The following is a 24,035-nucleotide window of genomic DNA, read 5'->3' as shown; positions in this document are numbered from 1 at the left end:
AATAAAAAGATCATAGCTCTCTTATAAATGCATTATTGCTCTTTTTATGCTCAGAGAGAAGCTTGCATACCTTACAAACAAACATTTTAAAGCAATTAGTGTGATGCAGAATGCCAAATGGTTGTTGCAAAAGTAGTAATTGACTCTACTCCAGTTCGACAAAGATGTTTTTAATATACCGTACCGTAACTGGATGTGGTGATTCAAGCCCCAGTCCAAACAATGGATTTCCACACCATATCACAAACTCCTTTTGAAGATTTTGGGAAGGGTTGTAGCGCAGTGCTTTGCATTCAGAAGGTTTGATTGGGAATGTTCCATGCCTTGAGAGTTGTTGTCAGTAGTGCACTGTAGACAGTATTAAGCAAGATGGACTGACTCAGTATGAGATTATTTCCTGTGTTGCTTGTTTGAATTTTAAAAACAAAAGCACCATAGAATTGTACAGTTGGAAGGGAACCTGAGGGTCATCTAGTCCAACCCCCTGCAAGGCAGGAATCTCAACTAAAGCATCCATGGCAAATGGCATCAAGTCTCTTCTTAAAAACCTCCAAGGAAGGAGAGCTCCCAAGGGAGCCTGTTCCACTGTTGAACAGCTGTAACTGTCAGAAAGTTCTTCCAGATATTTAGTTGGAATCTTCTTTCTTTGTTCTTGTAAGTTGAAGCCATTGGTTCAGTTCCTATCCTCTGGAGCAGGAGAAAACAAGTTTGCCAGCAGTTCAAACTTATACTGTAAATGTTTCTAGGTGTGTGATCCTCTGGATTTTGATAACTATGTGCAATGAGGTGTGGAGAATGGATTCATATTACAATTCCGCACTTCATCTTCCTATATTTGTCAGATTACCATCATAAAGATCAGCATTCTAGATCTTCCAGTTTTTTGCCTTTATGCAAAGTATAAACTTAAAGCAATCCTGTCAAAAAGCAACAATCAAAAATAAGACCCAGCAGCAGAAATTATGCAGTTGAAACCTGCTAAGATCAAACATGTTTTGTTTCCATATAAAAAGACACCAGGAAGGTACTCCATAGTCCAAGCACTACTGCCAAGAAGGCTCTGTCTCTCATGCTTGCTCACATAACCACCCAAGATGTTGGCATAGAGAACAGCAGCTCTGGGGCAGACCCTTCTTGAGATAGCAAGGTTCAAGACTGTTTAGCAGTGATGGTCAAACTTGGCCCTCCAGCTGTTTTGCGACTACAGTTCCCATCATCCCTGGCCACTGGTCCTGTTAGCTCGGGATGATGGGAGTTGTAGTCCCAAAACAACTGGAGGTCCGAGTTTGGGCTTTGAAAGGAGCCTGGAAACCAAGTAATCAGTGAAATTGAAACAAGGTTGGAATTCTGTGCTTCAGTTGTTGGGCTGCAGGCAAAAGTCTGACTACCACATTTTGAAGAAATCAACCTTTCACCATTCACATTTTAACAACGCAAGTGCACAATAGGCTTCTTCCTCAAAACAGTTTGTAGCACATGTCTTTCTGTTCACAGTGAGTGAATTCAGGAAGATTTACATCATTGAGTTGCCCTATATGATCTTTTCAGTGTCTTAGTTATACTATCTAGTTTTGTGGAACAATATGTCCAGACACTTCAGTTCTCCCATAGGGCATTGGTGCTCAGCATTGTCATCTGAAATGTAATCCATGGTTCATGAGCTGTCTGAGTGAATCTACAGAGGGATGGACCAGACCCATGACTCATTTTTCCCAACACATTTTATTTCTCATAGTTAGCCAAGATCCCTTCCAGTGTGCCAGTGTGGTGTAGTTGTTAAGAGTAGTAGACTCGTAATCTGGGGAACCGGGTTCGCGTCTCCACTCCTCCACATGCAGCTGCTGGGTGACCTTGGGCCAGTCACACTTCTGTGAAGTCTCTCAGCCCCACTGACCTCACAGAGTGTTTGTTGTGGGGGAGGAAGGGAAAGGAGAATGTTAGCCACTTTGAGACTCCTTAGAGTAGTGATAAAGCGGGATATCAAATCCAAACTCTTCTTCTTCTTCTTCTTCTTGGGGAGATCCTTACCTTGGATGTTAGAAAGAAATGAAGCACAGCCATCTTTGTAATGTCCAAAGGGCCATTCCAGGCCTGGCAACTCTCTTTCTAATCTTCTCAACATACTATTGGGCTACATGCAAGATCTGCAGGCGCTACAAAGAAAAGGTCCAACTGATGTTTTTACAAGCAACTCTTTAAGTGATCATAAGTCTTAAAGTAGTTTTGTGCAATGGTGGTCAAACCCTTTACTGAAGGGGAGACTCCCAAAAATTCTTTCACCTTTGCAGGCAGACTATATTTTCAGTAGCGAACATTTTCCTTGAGGCCTAAAAAAGGGGCAAGGCTAGTGGTATAATTCCAGTTGCCTGCTCTTGCATAATCCCTCTTCATTTGAGACGAATTGTGAAATCATTTGTAGCTGAGTTAGCAAGATGGGAAGATGCTGAAGATATAAACAAAAGATTCCCTTGCCCCCTTGACTCATGGGAAATCCTTGTCTGTTCCAGGTTCTCTGCAGTAGGCTAAAGGTAAATTCACTGGGAAATACGACATTCTGTGTCTCTAGAGACCTTTCCTGTGTGCGTGCACCAATACACAAGTAGTCCATGTACATGCCTAGGGATGAAGTATTACCTTGTCAGCTACTTATTTATTTCCTATAATTTATATACCGCTTGATCGTAGAAAAGAACCCAAAGTGGTTTCCAAAAAAGGTGCAACAATGATATTATCACTAAAAAATAATAATACAGTCATACCTCGGGATAAATATGCTTCAGGTTGAGCACGTTCGGGTTGCGCTCCGCAGCGACCCGGAAGTAACGGAGTGCGTTACTTCCAGGTTTCGCCGCTCTCGCATGCGCAGACAGTCAAAATGACGTCACGCGCATGTGTGGAAGCGGCAAAACGCAGCACGCGCAGATGCGCTGTCGCGTCTTACGTTACATTCAGAATGTGAACGGGGCTCCGGAACGGATCCCGTTTGCATCCTGAGGTACCACTGTGTATAGCAATAGTTTTAAACATGCAAAAAGTGAAAACAAAAACAGACTGAAACAAATTAAAACTTGCACCAGCTTTCTAAACATCTGGGTAGGTTTGTCTGAACAAGAATGTTTCTAGCAGGTGCCAGTAAGAATACAGTGAAGGTGTTTGATTGATATTAATAGTCAGATGGGGCATATGAAGGCTCAGTTGCCTGCCCAGTCTCTTGGGCAGCAATGGGGAACCTGTGGTCTTCCCAATGTTGTTGGACTCCCAACTCGCACCATTCCATCCAGCATGTCCAACGATCTGGGGTGATAGGAGCTATAGGCCATCAACCTTAGGAGGCCTACAGGTTGCCCATCCCTGCTGTAGTGAGAACTTGGTTCATGAGGGCAGATCAAAAGGTAGTCTTCTCAAGAGGAGTCTGTGTAGCTTCTCTAGTTGAGGATGCCAAATGGTTTTCTCTCGTGGTTAAAGTGTGGAACTAGGACCTTGAGGGACCTGGGTTCAAATGCCCACTCAGCCATGAAGCTCATCGTGGGACAATCATTGCTTCTCAGTCTAACTTACCTCACAGGGTTGTTGCTGGGATTGAATCAGAAGAACCACGTATACCAACTTTAATAAGATTTTTTGTTTGTTTTTAAAAAACTAATAATGGGGAGAATCTAGCTGCATCTAGCTCTTTAGAAATGATCCATTTTCAATGTAGATTTTGACTCCTATATACACTTTTTAGTTTGTATCAGAAGCCTGCCCATTTCCCATTGGGTGCCTATATCCTAGCGACATCTTCCCTGACATAAAAATTGCATCCCTTCTGTGTGCATTATGGCAGGCAGGTCTCCGTTTAATTGCTCTTTAAATAGCACTAGGAAGAAAAGAAGACAGAGTTCTCTTTGTTGGTTTTCATCTTTTCTTTTTCTCCTCTGTAGTGTGTTTCTGGAGATCTTAACTGACAGCTTGTGAACTTTCTGATGTTTGGTTGTTTTTATTTTCTAATTCCCAGAGTGCGAGATACATTCACTGTCTTCTGATTTCTCACCTATGCATCACACCAAATGTGTGTGTGTGTGTGTGAGAGAGAGAGAGAGAGAGAGAGAGAGAGAGAACCTACTAAGCGTGTTTTAATTCTCTGCTGTAGAATGTTAGGGATGTGTGTTTTCTGGAAAATGTTGGCATAGAAAACATTCCTAAGTAAATTGAAGCAATTTACATGGAACATGTTTATTTTACTTATACTGAGTCAATTAAGCTAAAAATGGTTGCTGAATACTGTATTTGCAATTGGAATGATTAGCAATGAACTCAAAAAAATGGACAGATTTCCATGGAAAAGCAAAGGGCTAGAAAATTCCCACCCCACATCACAATCTTTTTATTCCATAACATAAATGTGTACTGTACTGGAAATGAATACTTCACCTGAAGTTCTGAAGGACACAAATATGCAAGATTCAAGTAGGTAGCCATGTTGGTCTGACATAGTCAAAAGAAATTAAAAAAATAAAAAATTGTCCAGTAGCACCTTAGAGACCAACTAAGTTAGTTGGTCTCTAAGGTGCTACTGGACAATTTTAAAAATATTATTACAAATAGGCAAGCAGAACACTGCACAAATGGAGAGACTCTCATATTCATACTGGTGCTTTAGATTGCTCTGTGCACATATATGCATCTGGCTGTGATCAGTAAGGTGAATGGCAAAGAGCTCTTGCACAGAGATCTTTATGAATTTGCTGTGTATTTTTGACTCTGCGCCCCCCCCCCCAAAAAAAAGATGCACAAAGAAAATGTGAACTTTGTGCAAAATTAAAGCAGTATGGGTATATTGTTCACTTTTGTAAAACTTGACCTGTTTCTCCTAGTCAGACATAAATTGAATTTTCTCTAGGTGAAGCATGGGCTAAACCTCTGAGTTTATGATCCCTCTTCTGAGCATTCTTCACACACTTTCAAGACTGACTTTAAAGCTTTTGTGAGCAGAAGAGGAAGGCAAGCAATGTTTAGCAACTTCCGCTGCCCCTTGCAGCCCCTTGGGGACTCCCCCAATCCTCTGGAGCAGATTTATGGGATGTAGGGAGGGGGAATTGCTAAAAACTTCCTCCCCACTCCACCTAAATGTTTAACTGTACATGTGGGACGTGTACATTGTAACATGCTACAATAATATACCAGTTCTGATATATTAGAGACCAAGTTTGTTAAACAGGTATCTTCAAATGTTACTAGTTACTGTTCATTAATGTATAAACTGCTTATATGCCAAGTTGAATTCTAAGCTATTTACATCTATAAAATCAATTATAAAATAGATATAAACTAATGGGGTTCCGTTTGCCAGTTGGAAAGCCCTATTTAGGCATTGAAACAGAAGATGGTTTTGGAAGTAATTTAAAGAGTGGTTTCCTAAATTATTTCCTGTATATACGATTATTTGTATACGATCCTGTTTGTTAGACCTTGCAGTATTTTAAAATATATATTTTGTCAGCTTTCAACTATCTGGGTGTGAGGGCTTTGTAACTGTATGGGGAAATCACAGTTCTTTTAGCAAAATGTTAACTATCTTGCTAATAATAATAATTATTATTCTCTGTTTTTCTAGTAAAGATCCATAAAAATCCGATGCTGGTCACAGTGACTTCGAAACAGATTTTTAAAGATGAGAATGCTTAAATGAAGAGATACTGTGCTTGAAACGTAAGTCAAAGATTTTATTAAAGATGTTTAGCAGACGCTGGTCATCAGGTTCATACTGTTTTAAATTATTACATGCACACCCCAGATAAAATCTAGGTACGGTGGTGCCCCGCAAGACAAATGCCTCGCAAGACGGAAAACTTGCTAGACGAAAGAGTTTTCCGTTTTGGAGGTGCTTCGCAAAACAGATTTCCTATGGGCTTGCTTCGCAAGACGACAATGTCTTGCAAGTTCCTGCTGGTTTTTTTCCCCTCCCCCCTTTTTTCTAAGCCGCTAAGCCGCTTATCAGCTGATCCGATCAGCAGATAAGCCGCTAAAAGCCGCTAATAGCGCTAATCCGCTAATCCTTCAATGGGCTTGCTTCGCAAGACGAAAAAACCGCTAGATGAAGAGAATCACAGAACAGATTATTTTCGTCTTGCGAGGCACCACTGTAGTTGTTTCCTTCTAATATAAAGAGCATAACTGATTTTTTTTTTTTTTTTAGCAGCAGGCATTCTTTGTGTTATTTTGGGACATGTCTCTTTGTTCCTGAGATCAGAATTTGAACCCCAGGTTGTTAATAGAAGCCAGTATCTGCAACTAATCCCCATATTGTTTTTTTATAATGTGGTTGATCTCACTGATGGAGGTGGGAAATGACCTGAAACCCTGACAAGCAACAACTAGTGAAAGAATATTTTGAATTTTCCATAAATTTGCTTCTGGAGACCAGCACCGTACAGTGGTTAAGAGACAGAGCTATGAAACTATAGCGCTGTGAGCTAGGAGTAATTATTTACTGCTGGGATACTTCAGTTGGTGGAGCATGAGACTCCTAATCCCAGGGTTGTGGGTTCAAGCCCCATGTTGGGCAAAGTATCCCTGCATTGCAGGGGATTGGACTAGATGACCCTCAGGGTCCTTCCAACTCTACAATTCTCTCCTTCTATGATTCTTATAAACTCAATCTAGCAGCTCAATCTTAAGTTTGTATTCTCATAAGGAATCGTCATTTGTGTTCAGTAAGGCTGACTCCCAGGTATGGGATTGCACCTAAAACAGGGATGAACGCTACTACCCTGACTCCTCTTGTTGTCTCAGGATTCAGGTTTGTAGGTTTCTCCTTTGCACCATTCATATGACCGCACTGGTAAAATACCAGTAGGTGAGAACACTGAAATATATGGCTTGGATTTAAACCCTCTGATGGGCACCAGGTTGGCAAAGGCTGTGCTTGTTAAATTAGCCATTTTGATTTGCAAACGCCGATTTTTATGAAAAAAAAAAAAGATTAAGACATGTTTGAATCTGTTCCACAGCTATAATTTGTGAGAGCTCCGGAGAAGATGGCTTATGTTAACCTAAAGGAAATTACACTAATAGTTGGAGTGGTGGCAGCTTGCTATTGGAACAGCCTGTTTTGTGGCTTTGTTTTTGACGACGTTTCAGCCATTTTGGACAACAAAGATTTGCATCCTTCTACTCCGTTAAAAAATCTCTTCCTGAATGACTTCTGGGGGACTCCTATGTCTGAGGTAACTGATTATCATCCTATAGAAATATTGACAGCATTTTTAAAGTGTCTTGCTGAGCTGAAACATTGGCCACATTAGGACAATCATATATTGGCTTAAACGGGTTTTTGACTGAGGTTTTTTTTTGCCTGTGTCTGCATCCCCTTCCCTCCCATTTTGCAAGCTTCAATTAGGTCAGGAAATCTCTAACCATGATTTCCCATTCCACCCATACTGGGAAAGTAGGGTTACCAGACTTGAAACGAACCAGAACGTTTCACAGTTTGAACTAGTTTGAGATCTTGGCTTGTTCAGAAACCAGTAACTCAACCTTCCCAGATTGGGAAATGGTGGTTTGTTAGAAATTTCTTGGTTTAGATGTTACTCCTGCAAAAGGAGGAGTGAAGGGACTTTGTTCAAAAGCTGTATGCAGACAAATGCCGGCTCCCTAGGCCTATAAAGTGAGATGAGCGCACAACCCCAGAGTCGTCTGCGACAGGACCTAACGGTCAGGGGTACCTTTACCTTTACTAAGTTGATGTATAATTATCTGAAGTAGGCCAGTGGCTCACAACACCCAAACTTTAAAGTTCTTAATGAGATTTTTAGAAAAGCTGAAAAATTAGTATTATACCTTCCATAAACTTTATTTTGTAATGTATATGTTCACAGTCTTGATCATGGGTAGACAAACTAAGGCCTGGGGGCTGGATCCAGCCCAATCGCCTTCTAAATTTGGCCCGAGGACGGTACGGGAATCAGCGTGTTTTTACATGAGTAGAATGTGTGCTTTTATTTAGAATGCATCTCTGAGTTGTTTGTGGGGCATAGGAATTCGTTCATATTTTTTTTCAAAATATAGTCCGGCTCCCCACAAGGTCTGAGGGACAATGGGCTGGCCCACGGCTGAAAAAGTTTGCTTATCCCTGGACACAAAGGAATACAGGGACATTGAGCTGTAGTTCCAAGAGAAGAGCAATATTACTTTCTCTATGTCCAATTCATGACTTCATGAGCTTGTACAAATGTTGCCAAAATAACAGACCCTTAAAAAAAAGATGGGAGGTATTGGCAGAGCAAGGTAACCATGAGGTTTGCAGGAGCACCAAAAATGTCTGTTAAAAAAAACAAAACCACCAGTAAGGACTCAATGGCTATGGATTGCTGTCTGATTGGGTTGAGTGCGGGATTGTAGAGCAGGTGGGAAGTGGAATGGAATGGGGCCACTAAGAGGAAGTGGAACAAAGATATAACAAGGCACAGACAGAGAAGGGAAAGAGTGGCTGGAACCCCGAACAGAAGCCCTCCTATCTTCAGCAGTTTGTTTCAGGGCTCTGCTTGTATGATCTAGACACCAAGCCCCATCTGCAAAACTGCAAGGTTTGCAGTAAACAAATAATCAAAGGACATAAACTTGCAGGGGAGTTGGATTGTGTTCTTTTTTTATGCTACTGGGCTGAACAGGCAGAATTGGGGTGAATGTATCCATAGCTCAGAAGGACATCAAGGAACCTCCCAAGCTTCCCTCGAGTCTTCTCCGCAAGCCAGCAGACTTGGGAGAGCACTGGGAAGGTCTCACATTGTGCTGAGCTTTATTAATGTAGAGTATGAGGCTTTCTTATGAATTCTGTACAATGCCCAGCAGTCTCAGGGGCAGGGATTTGTGTGTGCAGTCAAACAGAATATGTTTGGGAAGTCCGTTCGACTTCTGAAACATTCAAAAACCAAAGTGCGGCTTCTGATTGGCTGCAGAAAGCTTCTGCAGCCAATTGGAAGCAGCGGAAGCCCCATTGGACGTTCGACTTCTAAAAAGAACATTCAAAAACCAGAACACTCACTTCTGGGTTTGTGGTGTTTGAGAACCAGAATGGTCATCTCCCAAAGGGTTCAGGAGCTGAGGTATGACTGTATTGCTTAAGGTGGGTTTTTTTGCCGCTAGTGACCATGTTTGTGAAGCCTGAATCTGAGCAATACCTTTCTGAATGTTGGGAGGTTTTCTTTTATGGTGTTTGCCTTCTTGGGAAGACTCAACTATTTGCAATGCCTCTTGCTTTTAGGCTTCTGATTTTATGCTCTAGTTGAGCTATTTTACCACAAAGATGGATATATTTCCCCCCCCCCCAGTTCGATCTACATGTGGGTCTGTGTGTTTCTGTTTTTTAGGAGCGAAGTCACAAGTCATACAGGCCGCTCACTGTGCTCACGTTCCGTTTGAACTACCTGTTCAGCGAGTTAAATGCTGTCTCTTACCACTTCCTGAACGTCATCTTCCATGCAGCTGTTTGTATTGTCTTCCTCAAGGTCTGTAAGCTTTTCTTGGACAACAGGAGCAGTTTGGTTGCTTCCTTACTCTTTGCAGTGCATCCAATACACACTGAAGCGGTAAGTAAGCCTGAAAAGGCTCCGTTGAGTTCTTGTTAAAGAATAGTTCTCTTAACGACAAATGACAAACTGTCAGCAATGACAGTCTTGTATCTATCTTGGGAAAGAGAATAGGAACATAGAAAGCGGCCGTGTATTGAGTCAGACCTAAATCAGACCATGGTGTGTTGAATTTGTCAACTTTCAAATTCCAACAATCTCAAGAAGTTGGTTTGGCACGGTAAAAAAAAAAATTCCAAGAGTACAACTGGAGCATTTTTTTGTCATCTTCTTTGTGGTAGGTTTCAATGACAGGCATTGAAATAAGCTGTCACTTGTCTTTAAAATGAGCTTACCTTGTTGGCTGTGGGAATTGTATCAGGGTTAACTACAAAGAGAATTCTGCTAGCTACATAGTTCATTTGCATGAACAAATCCTTTGGATGATGGCCTAGATTAATATGTTAATTTTCTCTCTCTGTTTCTTTCCATCCCTGTTAGGGCATGGGCTGAAGCTCAGTGGTCTAGCTCATCCTTTGCATTCAAAACGTCCCAGGTTCAACCCCTGATTTCTCTAGACTGGCGGAGGTCCCCTCTCTGTAATCCTGGAGAGTTGTGGCCAATGTTGACTATACAGTGGTACCTCTGGTTGTGTATCTTTTGGGTTACGCATGCAGCAAACCCAGAAGTATTTTTCTGGGTTTCGCTGCATGTGCAGAAGTGCTCTACCGTGCACATGGACAGAACAGGCACCTCCAGTTGCGAATTCCTCTGGATCCGACCGGAGCTCTGGAATGGATTCCATGCACAACCGGAGGCACCGCTGTACTGAGCTATAGAGTCTAACTTCATATAAGGCAGTTTCCTTTCTTCTTGTTGCAATGTTCAGTTTGGGCAGTTTCATAAGCCTGACTGCTCCTTGAGCCCCTTTTCAAAAGATACACTTTGTCTGTGAGTGCCATCAATATCTTAGCTTTTGCATCATGCCCTCCAGATTTGGGGAACTCCAGCTCCCATCATCCCCAACCAGCAAGTCCAGTGCTCAGGGATGCTGGGTGTTGAATTCTAGTCAGCTTTTCATTGTCTGGTTTAGTGCTTCAAAGGCAGCAAGCGGCACTTTGAACTAGACCAGGAAACAAACCAATGCAAAGGGTATTACGTGCTCCCATCACTTGGTTCCTGCAGGCAGCTGCCTTCTGCACCAATTGAAGCTTCTGAATTTAGCCAGATAAATCAGCGTAGAGCAGTGCTTCTCAAGCTATCTGATCTGGGGGACTGGCAATCCCAGCCCCACCCGCCATATGCCAGGGGCCTGTACCATACAGTGGTACCTCGGGTTAAGAACTTAATTCGTTCCGGAGGTCCATTCTTAACCTGAAACTGTTCTTAACTGGAAGCACCACTTTAGCTAATGGGGCCTCCCACTGCCACTAGAGCACAATTTCTGTTCTCATCCTGAAGCAAAATTCTTAACCCGAGGTGCTATTTCTGGGTTAGCGGAGTCTGTAACCTGAAGCGTATGTAACTCGAGGTACAACTGTATTTGGTCCATGAAGCACCCTGCCCAAGCTGGGCTGTGATGTTGTTGTTGTTGTTGTTGTTGTTGTTTATTGAATTTAAATACTGCCCTATACCTGGGAGTCTCAGGGCAGTTCACAGATGCGGTGATAGAGTTGCTGAGGACGAGCAGCCAGACTCACAGACCAGCACCAGCCTGTGTACCATCACTTTGAGTAGCACTGGAGTAGAAGTTTAACCGTGGATTTGAAATGCAAGTTCTAAACATGGCTGATCAGTTGTAGAAATAAACAACATTGAAAGTTTATAACAGTCAAACTCCAAGCACTCAACTCCTGGGAGATGGTTCTGCTAAAGAAGATGTTCTATTTTCCTCTGTGGTGCTTTTATAAGCTACTAAAAGCCTCAAAAAATGAACAGTGAATTTATTAAGGCAAAGGCCAGTCTTCCCAATCTGGTGCCCACCACATATTTTGGGCAATAACTTTATTCGGCACCAACCAGTATGACCAGTGTTCAGGAATGGTGGTGGTCTTGTAACCCTTGGAGGGCGCCCTGGGAAAGGCTGGGCCCTGTGGAAATTGGTGCATGCATGTCTTTTTGAGCAAGCACTTGTGCATGTTGCACATGGTGAGACTATAAATGCATCCGCCGAAAATGTCATTGGTTAGGCATGCTTTCTCACCACGTTTTGTACATAAAAAACAGAGCAATCCTAATTAGGATTTGAGTACTTCCATTTATCAGCCACTTGAGGGCACAATAATGCTGTACTTGACATCGTCCGTCACCAAAGTAGTGGAAGCTCATTCCACTTGTCTTTGCTTTCTTATTTAGTTTACTTTTGGTGCAGGTGCCCCTAAGGATTGCATTTATCCTGCAGTCTTTGTTCATCACTTGCATAGCTGGTTTATCTGCTGTCTTTACATCCTAATTTTGTTTACCTAACGATCACTCTCTCCTCTTCTGTTTAGGTAACTGGTGTAGTGGGCAGAGCAGAGCTTCTCTCCTCCATCTTTTTCCTAGCTGCTTTTTTGTCATATACCAGGTCCAGAGGTCCAGAAAACACGATTGGTAAATACCTGCTTTGGGTCATGTAGTTTTATTCACAGACACAATGACCTCTAAGGGTGTAGTTCGCAAAAGAAAGCTATCAAAACTGCCCTTTGTGTTGGTCTCTGGTGCTCCCTTTCCTTCTGTCAAAGGTGGAGTACTAATAGTGCAGTCCTAGTAGTAGTAGTTCTTACTACCAGTGGTATACCAGTAGTAGTACACTACTGGTAAGAATTAGTGAGTGTAAGAGGCACTCTTCTTAAATCAATGCATTCTGATTGTTTTTACTCCTCATTCAAACCCTGTTTGGCCTCAAGCATCATTAGGAACATAGGAAGTTCCCATTGGTTATCCATTGGAACATAGGAGTCAGACCATTGGTCGAACCAGTTCAGCATTGCCTATGCTGCCTGGAAGTGGCTTTTCAGGGTTTTAGATGAGAGTCTCTCTCAACTCTGCCTGGAGATGCTGCAGGTGGGAAAGGAGCTGCTAGGATGGATTCTTTTCATCTGAATGTGCTTGTTAAAATGCCAGTTTTTAGGTTCATTATTAAAGGAACATATAGCCCTACTTAGGGACGCGGGTGGCGCTGTGGGTAAAAGCCTCAGCGCCTAGGGCTTGCCGATCGAAAGGTCGGCGGTTCGAATCCCCGCGGCGGGGTGCGCTCCCGCTGCTCGGTCCCAGCGCCTGCCAACCTAGCAGTTCGAAAGCACCCCTGGGTGCAAGTAGATAAATAGGTACCGCTTACCAGCGGGAAGGTAAACGGCGTTCCGTGTGCTGCGCTGGCTCGCCAGATGCAGCTTTGTCACGCTGGCCACGTGACCCGGAAGTGTCTCTGGACAGCGCTGGCCCACGGCCTATAGAGTGAGATGGGCGCACAAACCCCAGAGTCTGTCAAGACTGGCCCGTTCGGGCAGGGGTACCTTTACCTTTACCTTTTATAGCCCTACTTGCCACCTCTAAAAACTTCAGAAACAGGCAGTGTATATAAGGACTGCTTTATAAGTCTGTGTCAGTAGGTGAGAATGATACATTATTGTTAGCTTTCAGTACAATAGTACCTTGGTTCTCAAACGCCTTGGTACTCAAACAACTTGGAACCCAAACACTGCAAACCCAGAAGTAAGTGTTCCGGTTTGCAAACTTTTTTTGGAAGCTGAGCGTGCTCCCTTTTGGCTGTTACGCTGAGGTCTGTCTGCTTTTGCTATTTGTTTTGCATTTTTGCTTTTGCTGCTCTTTTTGTTTTGTTTTTGTAACTGTGTGGAACCCAGTTCAGCTACTGATTGATTGATTGTGTGACTGCAGTACATTGTTTATTGCTTTCATTTTATGGATCAATGGTCTTGTCAGAAAGTAAAATTCATGTTAAGTTGCTGATTTAGGGGTTGTTTTTAAAAGTCTGAAACAGAGTAATCCATTTTGCATTACTTTCTATGCGAAAGTACACCTTGGTTTTGGAACGCTTTGGTTTTGGAACGGATTTCCGGAACGGATTAAGTTTGAGAACCAACGTACCACTGTACTAGCAGTAGGAATGCGCTTTGCTCAACCCAGTATGATTGGCTTGCCCACCTCATTTAGTCTACAAAAGGATAAGGAAATTGATGATCGCTCCCAAGTCATAAAGTATTGCTAATGCTCTCAGCATTTACAAATGACACCTTTTTCTTTCCCTAGATTTTTTGCCGGCTAACCATTTGTCTCTTTTGCATTGCAGTGTGGACTCCTATTGCAGTGACTGTGTTTCTGGTGGCTGTGGCAACATTATGTAAGGAACAAGGAATAACAGTGGTGGGAATCTGTTGTGTCTATGAAGTATTTATAGCTCAAGGGGTAAGGAACTTGTGCGATCTCATTCTAAGCCTGTGGTTAACCCAAGAATTGTGCACATTTCTAATTTTGTGATAATACACCGTGCTCATGTGACCACTTATTTTATTTTGTCATGCTTGGGTGGGTGGCTTGCACCCCTCAAAAGGTTTGTGGCAGCATAGAACTAAAAATCACCTCAAGATAATCTAGTCAATCTTGCTGTGCCAGAACAGACAGACTGAAAACATTCCAAGCTGGTTGACTCACAAGGTACAGTGCCACTGTTGGAGAAATTCAAAAGGGGTTCCTAGGCTGCAGGTTACCCTCCCAGAAACCAAAAATAAAAAGGATGCAGGCTTCAAGTGAAAAAACAGGCCTTTATTGAAATACCAGTGTGCATAGGGACAGCCTCAAAAATGAGGAGGCTGCAAAAGAACCACATCCAAAGAAATGGGCTTTTATACATTTCCAGTTTACACACATGATTTCTATTCACAAATCAAACCAAGCAAGCTTAATAAATGCAACCCATCATCCTGAACCAATAAAAATATTTTGGCTCCTCAGATCAGTCCTCATCATAATATCATGTGATTACATATAGCCGTTTTTCAGTGTCTTTCTTTATTAAGACTTTGATTAATTTCCCTATTCATTAAACGTCTCTCAGGATCCTCTTTCACCTGTCTTCAAAGCAATTCAAGATCAATCACCATCTAGAGATGTTTTGAAAGCATCCCTCCCACTTAGCCAGTTGAACAGAACTTCCTTAGCATCATTCCACCCTATTACAAAATCCTGGCTTTTCTTCTGGCTCCTCTGAGAAGGGCGGGGCAACTGGGGAGGAGAGCGCAGACTCTTTCATATTTCTAGAGATCCACCTCTGAGCCAATAGGGGAATAAGTAATCAAATAATCACCCTTCGTAAATGTATGCTGCTTACAGTATAAAAGCTGGGGGGGGGGGAGGGGAGCATGCAAGCACCCAACAAAATATCAGTGGAAATGTTTTCAATTTAAAACAGGCCGACTTTTTAATTTGGTGATCTTTAAGACTTTTTAATCAAGGTTTAGAAGTTATAATTGCGGTGGTTGAGAATGAGACAAATAAATTTCCTCTACCCCCCCCCCCCAGTCCTTAAAATTAACTTGGAAAACATGCTATCCTCGCGTTTCTTGAATCTACCTCGTTTCTTCTTTACTGAAAAGGTTCTCTGAAGTTGTTCATAATGTGTGTATAAGCAATATCTGCATTCTTAGATATTTTGCAAGTTTGGGTAATAAACATTGTGTTGCAGGGGACTGTCACAAATTGGATTTTGGGTTTTTCTTCCTACTCATGGGCAGGACCATAGGTTGGCCATCTGTGATACATAGCTATAGCTAGATAGGCAGGTGGGTGGATAGATGGGTCAGTGGGTAGGCATCTTTCTCCCTAAAAGCAAAATAGTTAGGCCCTTATTTTCAGAAAGATCTTTTGTCTGAGATCCAACAAATGGGGAGGGGGAATCCTTAATGATTTGGCGATGACTAGGTGTGCAGTCCACACCTCCAGGGCCAGACTGCCCATGAGGCACACTGAAGCAGCCACTTTGGGTGGCAAAATCTTGTGGCACGGCACTCCCATGGGTGCCCTGCCACCATTGGGGTTGCATGGTGGCGGGTTCCCAGGAGATCTCACCAGAAGCTGCCACAGCTGCACAACCTCAGTAAGTGAGGCGGGGGCTGCGAAATGGGATGGCTCATCCCTGTGTGCCTCACTGGCATGTCACGACTCCCCAGAGAAAGCAACTCAGCCTGGCAAACCTCTGAAGTACATGACAGCAGGGGCACTGCATGGCCCAGCAGCTGTGGAGTCTTTGCAGAGGCTGCTTTGACTGAATAGAGCCACCACAAAAGCTTCCAGCGGCTGGAATCTATAAAAAATACAGCAGCAGCAAACCATTAATGCCATCCATAGAGGCACTTCACTCTTGCAAGGCTCGTGGACAGTACTTATGGCTGTGCTTACTTTATGCTGCCTCTTGTTGCCTTTATGTGACTTTATTGCTTGCGCTTTTATTGTACGCTGTTTGGGGAACTTCAAAACTGAGAAGTGGTCTATCAATTTAACTAACCATAACTGTATTCATTGCTGGTATTGGTTCATGGCAGTGAATGGCACTGAAAGGTTTACTTTGCTTGAAAACTAAGCTTTTTCTCCCCCCCCCCTTTTCCCCCCAGTATACCTTGCCTATTCTTTGGGATACAGTGCTACAGATTCTCCGAGGCAAAGGCAGCATTCCTTACTGTATGCTCCAAATGCTGTTGAAGCTGATAGTTCTGATGTTCAGTACTCTGCTTCTTGTTGTGATCAGAGTCCAGGTCATTCAGTCGCAGTTGCCAGTGTTTACAAGGTAAAAAAAAAAAAAAGCACCCAGTATTACAACTTGGTGATGAGTAAGTTTCCACCAGGTGTCCACTTGGATTTATTGCAGAGCTGATATTCTTTTATAGCGTTTGATTTCTCTGAAAACTAAGCTATCTCCCTAATTCATAGTCAAAATAAAAAAATTCCTTCCAGTAGCACCTTAAAGACCAACTAAGTTAGTTCTTGGTATGAGCTTTCGTGTGCATGCACACTTCTTCAGATACACCGCATGCACACGAAAGCTCATACCAAGAACTAACTTAGTTGGTCTTTAAGGTGCTACTGGAAGGATTTTTTTTATTTTGACTATGGCAGACCAACACGGCTACCTATCTGTAACTGGTCCCTAATTTATGTCCTTGAGAAGAAGATATGCAAAGCCTGCTGGTCCATCAGTCCAGTGGTCCATTTTGTCTGTCATCTTGTTCTCACCAAATGCCTACTAAATCACAATTTAATGTTTCACAATGAGCCTCGGCAAGTCTTGGGCTTGAACAACCCCCCCCCCCCCGGCAAAGCCACAAGGAAGGATATGAAAGGTTTTGTGTACATTTTAGATTAACCACAGCTTTCCACACTGGCTAATCTTTACTTGTTCTTGCTAACCATAGTTATGATATGAAGAGATCTTATTTTCACTGACTGTAGTAGAGATTAATAACCACAGTTTCGGGTTCAGGCAGCATGCCTGTTAACTGTGGTTAATCTAAAATCGAAGTGGAAGCTTCCAGTCTCATTGCAAATACGCTTGGAGAGAGGGAAGGGAAGAAGTCTCTTGTGGCTCATCTTTCTAACTCCAAGCCATGGCCAGTTCTGTCATTGCAGATGGAATAAACCAACTTTTTTAATTAAAGGGAGCATTTTCAGAATGCTAGCCATTCTTTTGCAAGTGACCTCATGGTAATACTTCAACCTTCTTCTTGATGACTGGCTGCATGGCTGATGTGTGTTTCTGACAGAAGCACAGTTCTACACTAGTAGCTCATGCTATTGAGACAGAGTGTATGAGGCAGATTGATTCTATTTTATAGTAGTTCAGGTGGATAAGAATGCAGCCGGACAACGACTAGGCTATCTCTTTTCTTCAGTGGTTTTTGTTCTAAGGTGAGGCTCCTGAAGGAGTTGCTGGGGGAACAGACAGGCCTCAACTTGACCTCTACTTGTGACTCATTATTAGGTCATTACAAAGACTTGAAGGCAAAGGGACTTACACACAGGGTGTTAGAAATCAGAAGGCACATGTAGCCTCCCCCTTGCAGGCCAGATGTACTCTTGCATGATTCACTTGTGGACTTCAGTACACTCTGAGGTTCTCCTTAATCCTTTCTGGTCGCTGAGCAGCAGTGAGAAAGAGTATACGCTGTCAGATTGACTTAACTGTTACGGCTTATATTTGTTAATCTTGGCAAAGCTTGAAGAATTATGGAGTTGGAGGTTTCAAGGTTTTTTTCCTCACTCCAACTTTTCTTACGGCAAATTACTATGATTTAAGTTCAGAATCTGCTGTTCTTTGCAGTGTCTTGGGATCTCCTGTTACTCAGTTTAAAACAGAACCTTTGTTGTTTCTTTGAACTAGGTTTGATAACCCAGCTGCTGTCAGTCCATCTCCTGCAAGGCAGCTGACTTTCAACTACCTCCTTCCTGTGAATGCTTGGCTGCTTCTTAATCCCTCGGAATTGTGTTGCGATTGGACGATGGGCACCATACCATTGGTAGAATCTCTTCTAGACATCAGAAATGTTGCCACCATCGCCTTCTTCTGCTTTTTGGGAACATTGCTCATCTTCAGTCTCCGCTATGCTGGAGATTCTTCCAAGACTGTGTTGATGGTAAATGATGTCTCACTGTGATTTAGAATTGAAATGGAAGAATGGACCATGACCAGAATTCACAGGAGAAAATCACCTTAGCTATTCTTTCAGACAACCCTTCCCCTGCTCCAGTCTCCTGGTGCCTGTCTCCATCCGGCCACTCTACCTGAAAGTATTCATATTCATATTATAATGGAAACTATTTTGCAGGTTTCTTCATGAATCTGATTCTGAGAAGCTCTTTAAGTCTAACACTAGACGCATCAAAGGGCCCTGAGTGCCAGAAAATGAAGATGCATTAGTGTTGATAGAATGATTCCTTAAAGTGCTGCTTAAACTGGTTAACAGGGAAATCCATTTCCTTCCTTTTAGAGCCTTTGGGTATGAGCTGTGTTCATACACCTTTTAGGGGCCATGCACCAGGGACTTGCACTGCCAGATTCCATTGCTTCATATTAATTGATCCTTGCTACATATGTGCTCATTCAGCTCCACTACTTTGCTTCCTTTGTTAGACCATTTTGCGTTCATTCACTGACATGTGGGTCCTTTTGGACCTGGAAAAGGGTAGAATGTACTGTCGAACACGAGGGCCAGGAACAGAACCCCTAAATTAACTCTCTTTTATGTATTCCTTACCACCACCTAGTAGGTCCTAACATGGCTTTCTATTATTTAGCATGACAGCATATCAAGCCAAGTTAGATCAATGCTCCTAAGAATGTTATTGGTAACCATCAAAATGGTACATTGTATAGCTATAGTTTAAGGTTGCATGGTATGTAGTGTTTGTCAATAGTTTGCCATTCATTTGCTCCATTTTTCAGTGTATCTCTAACTTTGCACTGTCTGCTTTGCAGTGTACTTTCGTGACTGCCGATTTCCCCCTCTACTCTTATCGCCCCTTGTAATGTATCCCTCCCCTCCCCCTCGGTAATGTGTTCACGCAATGTGGGCCGTGTTGGCAGCAAAGTTTTTTTGTCAGGTTACGACGACATCATGCCAGTAGCACTAGGAACAGTGTGAACATTAGGACAGGATGATTTCTCTCTCTCTCTCTCCCCCACACGCTCATTCTAGGGATGAATCAAAATTTGTGAACAGCAAGGATGCTGGCAGCTGCTCTATTACTTGTTAACAGCCATCCCTGCTACAGAAATGGTGTGAGAATTCAAACAAAATTCAATATAGGAGCAGTCCCCCGGGCGATTCAGGACTCTTGAGTAGGCATGTCTTGCAATCTGGATCAGCTGAAGCCATAACGAGATTTTTCTTCCGTTCATTTTACAGCTCACTTGTTCTACAGATTTGATCAAGTGTGCTGTTGGTCATGGTTTCAGTAGAACTGAAGGCATGCAGTTTGCATTTCAGAATTATTGTTGTTTTATTATGAATGTCAGAGTGCCAAAGAAGAAAGGTGGTGGTAAAGAAATGTAGTGAATAATACATTATATGAATATATGCACAATTTGCAATTCTAGCTAGTGTTTGTGTGTCTTTTTTTCTTTTGCTTTTTTTAGGCACTTTGTTTAATAGTGTTGCCATTCATCCCAGCCTCCAACCTTTTTTTTCCTGTTGGCTTCGTAGTAGCAGAGCGAGTGTTGTATGTTCCCAGCATGGGATTCTGCATGCTAGTAGCCCATGGGTGGAAAAAGCTCTCAAGCAACAGGTAGGTTAAAAGTTACTGCTTGCGGGTGAGACTGGGGTTCACGGGGCAATTTAATGTTGTGGCGTTGCATGCATGGCAGCTGTCTCTGTGGCTCAAGCTCTTAACTCGCTTTACCATCTTTTTCCATTAACATGATTAGCAAAGTCATGGGTTAATGTGCCCGTATGTGTCATTCCATTTGGCCAGGAGGCCATTTTTGTGGATATCCCGTGACAAATGTGACAACTGCTACTCTGTCCTTCAATATGAGGATAAAGCTCCAACAATAATTATTATTAATATTTAATAATTTATAACCCGCTCTTTCTAAAAATGCAGCTTGAATAAAATCAACACAGTACAAAGTAATACCATTTTTTAAAGTCTGATGGAAATCTCTCTCAGTTGTATGCAGTGTGCATAGCATGAAATGGCCTTGTTTAAAATGTAAAAACATTTTGAAAGTAGCTATTTAGTAATTTGCAATGGACACCTATGTTTGCCTACCCACCATTGCGTTCAATGAGGCTTACTCCCTGGAAAGTGTGCACAAGATTTCAACCTTAAAACACTCTTTTAGGCTTCAATCCTATACACGCTTACCTGGTAGCATGTCCACATGAACTCAGTGGTGCTGAGGATTGCCCTGTTAAATCAGTCTTATAAACAAGCCTACAGAAGTTACTAGCCTGCAGAAAATGTTCACTAGCCTTGGGATTGATGGAGGAAAGACAGGCAGCTCCATCTCTTTTGCAACAGCCCAGTACATTTTTTTTAAATGGTTGGCATGGAATGCTTCCCTGGCCATTCACACTATTCCTCCTGTAATATGCTTGCCTACATACAGTCACTTTGACTACCAGGCAAGTGCTTAAATGCAAGGCTGTATAAAATGGTAAATACCCTTCTGAAATGAAAAGTTACTCATTGCTGGAATGTACTGCAAAAGATTTCAAAACATTTAACCTCTTTTTTGTCCACTACAGCAGTTCTCCCCTAGTCCAGCAGTGAAGTTAACCCCATTATGTTATCTAATGAGTATTTGTTGAAAACAATCTTGAGTACATCCTATACACTGAGTAAAATTTTCTCCCTTTTTCTTTTCCCCTCGGTTCCCATAGCTATTAGATATTTGTGTTTGCTTCATATAATTTTCCACTAAATATGATAAAGGGATCTTTTTTATATTTGATTGAGCACTTCTTATAAATGAAACAACATGTGGCTATTATAAAATGGCTGTGTTTTCAATTTGAAAACAGAACTCCTGCTTTTCCATAAGTTGGAACAAGTAAGGAAAAGCAGATTGGGAGTTGTCTCCATTGTAGTTTAACTGTACAGCTTTGTGAGGCATGATTTAAAATCCATACTTGTCTAAAAGAGTAATTTCCTAAAATACATCTCACTAGCCGACATTATAGTTTAGGGATCACTAACCCATTGCCCACAGGCACCAGGTTGGTGGCCCTTGTGTATTAATGGCTGGCACTTCCTTTGTGCATAGAGGAATTTTTCTAAATGGGGAAGGAGAAGAGGCTTTGAATATTGTGGGTGGGATGAGATTGAGAGAGCTTCCCTGTGGTAGAGAGGGAAGGAGAGAAGTGTGTGTGTGGTCTTTGTGGGAAGGAGGTGTGGCGTGTGAGAGGAAAAAGCGTAAATGGTAAGTGAGAAATGGTGTCTATGAGTGCGGTCTGTGAGAGACAGGGAGACATGTACAGGCAAGAGCAAGTGAGTGTGGTATGGTCACCTCGTATCAATCTCTATTACGATTGATCAGCCCCAAACCTGTGCATCTTTTGTATATTTTTCCTGGGGTATGCTTCTTCCTGATAGACGGCAATAGCATTGTTGTGGGGAGGGGGGACCATATTGTATGACACCCCCCCACACAGAGTCAGGACCAGCTGTACATAGGTGACTTCCTATGGAAGCTTGAGGTTGTCGCAGGGGCAGTGAGGATCAGCAAGGACTGTATTTACCCTAATTTGTGTGGGGCAACTGTTGCATTATAGATTATGGTAGTCCCATCCATGGTAGGGAAATAGGGTCCACCAGTTTGCGCATTGCCACCGGTGTCCTTTCTGTGTGCTGAAGAGCACACGGGCATTTTCACTGCAAACAGGACCCTTCTTGCTTTGAACCTTGTTCCAAGGATTCTAGTAGGCAAGGAACCCTTCTTGAATCCTTGCAATATCCCTCTCCTCTCAATATCCCTGTCCTGAACTGAGCCACATGGTCACCCTGCTTGCCTATTTTCCTATATAGAAGGGGCCTTAGCCTTCATACGCAACAATAATGTGTGTGCATACACAATACATCCATTGACACGAATGGGAAAGCATGAGCAGGAGATCTATATCTGCACCTCAGATGCGCACACAGAGAGAGATCTCTAGATCAGGCTTTGTGTTCTCAAACCAAGAGCCAGATACGTTTTCAACATCTCTTTGAAAGAGCCATAATTGCTTTCCAACATTGTACTTGGTGTGAAGGTATTTGTTACAGCTTACTAATTACACTTCTAGCCACGCTAATCCTAATAATTAGTCTCAGATCTTTTTATATCAAAGAAACAAATGATTAATTTTGTTTCTCTCTTACATTGCTCTCTCTTTTTAAGAATGAGAACAAAGAAAATGTAAATTAGGTGTATCTAAGGAGAATCTGTTCCAGCTTGACTTTACCGGAGGGGGAGATACTATCAGTTGCTGATTCCCCCCCTCCCAACAGATTTTTAATCATTATTATGAAATGAGTTGCAGTTTATTAGGTAATTAAAATTCCTTTTCAAAAGTACATTTTCATAATATCAGGGGCTATATATATAGACACAGAGTAATACAGTGGTGCCTCGCAAGACGAAATTAATTCGTTCCGCGAGTTTTTTCGTCTAGCAAATTTTTCGTCTTGCGAAGCACGGTGTTGGAAAAGCTTCAAAAATCACCAAAAACCTCAAAAAAGGCTACCACACCGCGTTCTATGAGTTGCTCCTCGAAGTCAAGTCGCAGCTATATTAACGGAGTTAAGAAAAAGGAAACAAACTTGCAAGACGTTTTCGTCTTGTGAAGCAAGCCCATAGGGAAATTCGTCTTGCAAAGCAGCTCAAAAACCACAAAACCCTTTTGTCTAGCGAGTTTTTCGTCTTGCGAGGCATTCGTCTTGCGGGGCACCACTGTATCTGTGAATACCAAACATGCTCTCTAGCCTTAATCATTTGAATTCGTCTTAAGGGCTTAGCAAGATGTAAAATAGCACATCATTTTGGTAATTTATTTCATTTCTCCCCAAGACTGCGGAAGATACCATAAATCCATCAGCAGCCTTGACGTGTATATGAACAGAGGCATGTAAATTGCAATACTTGCTTCTGATGGGATCACAACCACAGTGAATCAATACATGGCAAGAATTCTGAATCTGTGGCACAGTAATGTGGTTTTCACCAAGCGTTGTTCTGATTCCAGCCCCGTGTAAATTGTACCAGCAGCCTGTTGCTTAACCGGTTATTGTCTCAGCACACAAACAATATGGTAGATGGTGGAATATGATAGTTGTGATCTACCTTTGAAAGCCACTCTCTGCATGTTGTGCTTTTCCAACTTCTTAGTGCATTATTCAGCGTTGCATAAACATTGCTCAAGCTCTCTGTCCTTTGATATTAAAAGTAAGGTGATCATTATCTATCAACAAGGATCAGCCTGGAAGTTTCAGTACTTAGGGTGACATCCATGTGTAGTTGCCCTTGTCCGTCCCCATGCCCTCTCTCAAATCTGTTGCAGACTCTCTGGAGCAAATTTTAAGGTTGCAGTGGGTGGGGAGTGGGAACCACCTTAAAATTAAAAGAGGCCCCCATTAATGTCACATTTAAATTTTCAGTGGTATTTTATTACTCATTATTTAAATTATATGTCACCTGTTCTTTCTCCTGTTCTGATTCCCTCCATTCAGATGAAGGTTATATATGGTCTGTTTCCTTTTGCTTTGCCTTTTGCACCTTCACATTTAGTGCTGTTTCTCTAACTTCATTTCGTGAAGGAACCTCATCCTCCCTTCTCTTCTGCTGCTGCTGTCTAATTGTTGTCTGCCCTCTCTCCTGCTGCTCATGGTCCCTTCTACTGCTTACCCCCTATTAATGTCTTGTCTGTGAATTATTTAGATTAGCTCTTGGATGAGTACTATAAAACCACAGAATTTCTGGAATGACATGAACAGCAGAATTATTAGTATTGGTCCATG

The 24,035-nt window shown here is 42.3% G+C and overlaps 1 protein-coding gene across 1 annotated transcript in view; it reads left to right on the top strand.

Annotated features, from left to right (window-relative positions):
* The window catches only part of TMTC3 (transmembrane O-mannosyltransferase targeting cadherins 3), a 36,411-nt gene that overhangs the window by 1,611 nt on the left and 10,765 nt on the right, over positions 1–24,035 (top strand). The window contains exons 2-9 of the mRNA XM_081211215.1: positions 5,597–5,691; positions 6,993–7,208; positions 9,351–9,569; positions 12,041–12,140; positions 13,837–13,952; positions 16,154–16,326; positions 17,917–18,169; positions 19,672–19,820. Of these exons, the coding sequence (XP_081067341.1) occupies positions 7,020–7,208; positions 9,351–9,569; positions 12,041–12,140; positions 13,837–13,952; positions 16,154–16,326; positions 17,917–18,169; positions 19,672–19,820 (1,199 nt within the window). The 5' untranslated portion in view covers positions 5,597–5,691; positions 6,993–7,019. The remainder of the gene's footprint in view (positions 1–5,596; positions 5,692–6,992; positions 7,209–9,350; positions 9,570–12,040; positions 12,141–13,836; positions 13,953–16,153; positions 16,327–17,916; positions 18,170–19,671; positions 19,821–24,035) is intronic.

The sequence above is a fragment of the Podarcis bocagei genome (assembly GCF_964188305.1).
Source record: "Podarcis bocagei genome assembly, chromosome: 10".
NCBI classification, from domain to species: Eukaryota; Metazoa; Chordata; class Lepidosauria; order Squamata; family Lacertidae; genus Podarcis; species Podarcis bocagei.
The sequence above is the reverse complement of the archived record's forward strand: the minus strand, read 5'-3'. Positions and strand labels throughout refer to the sequence as shown.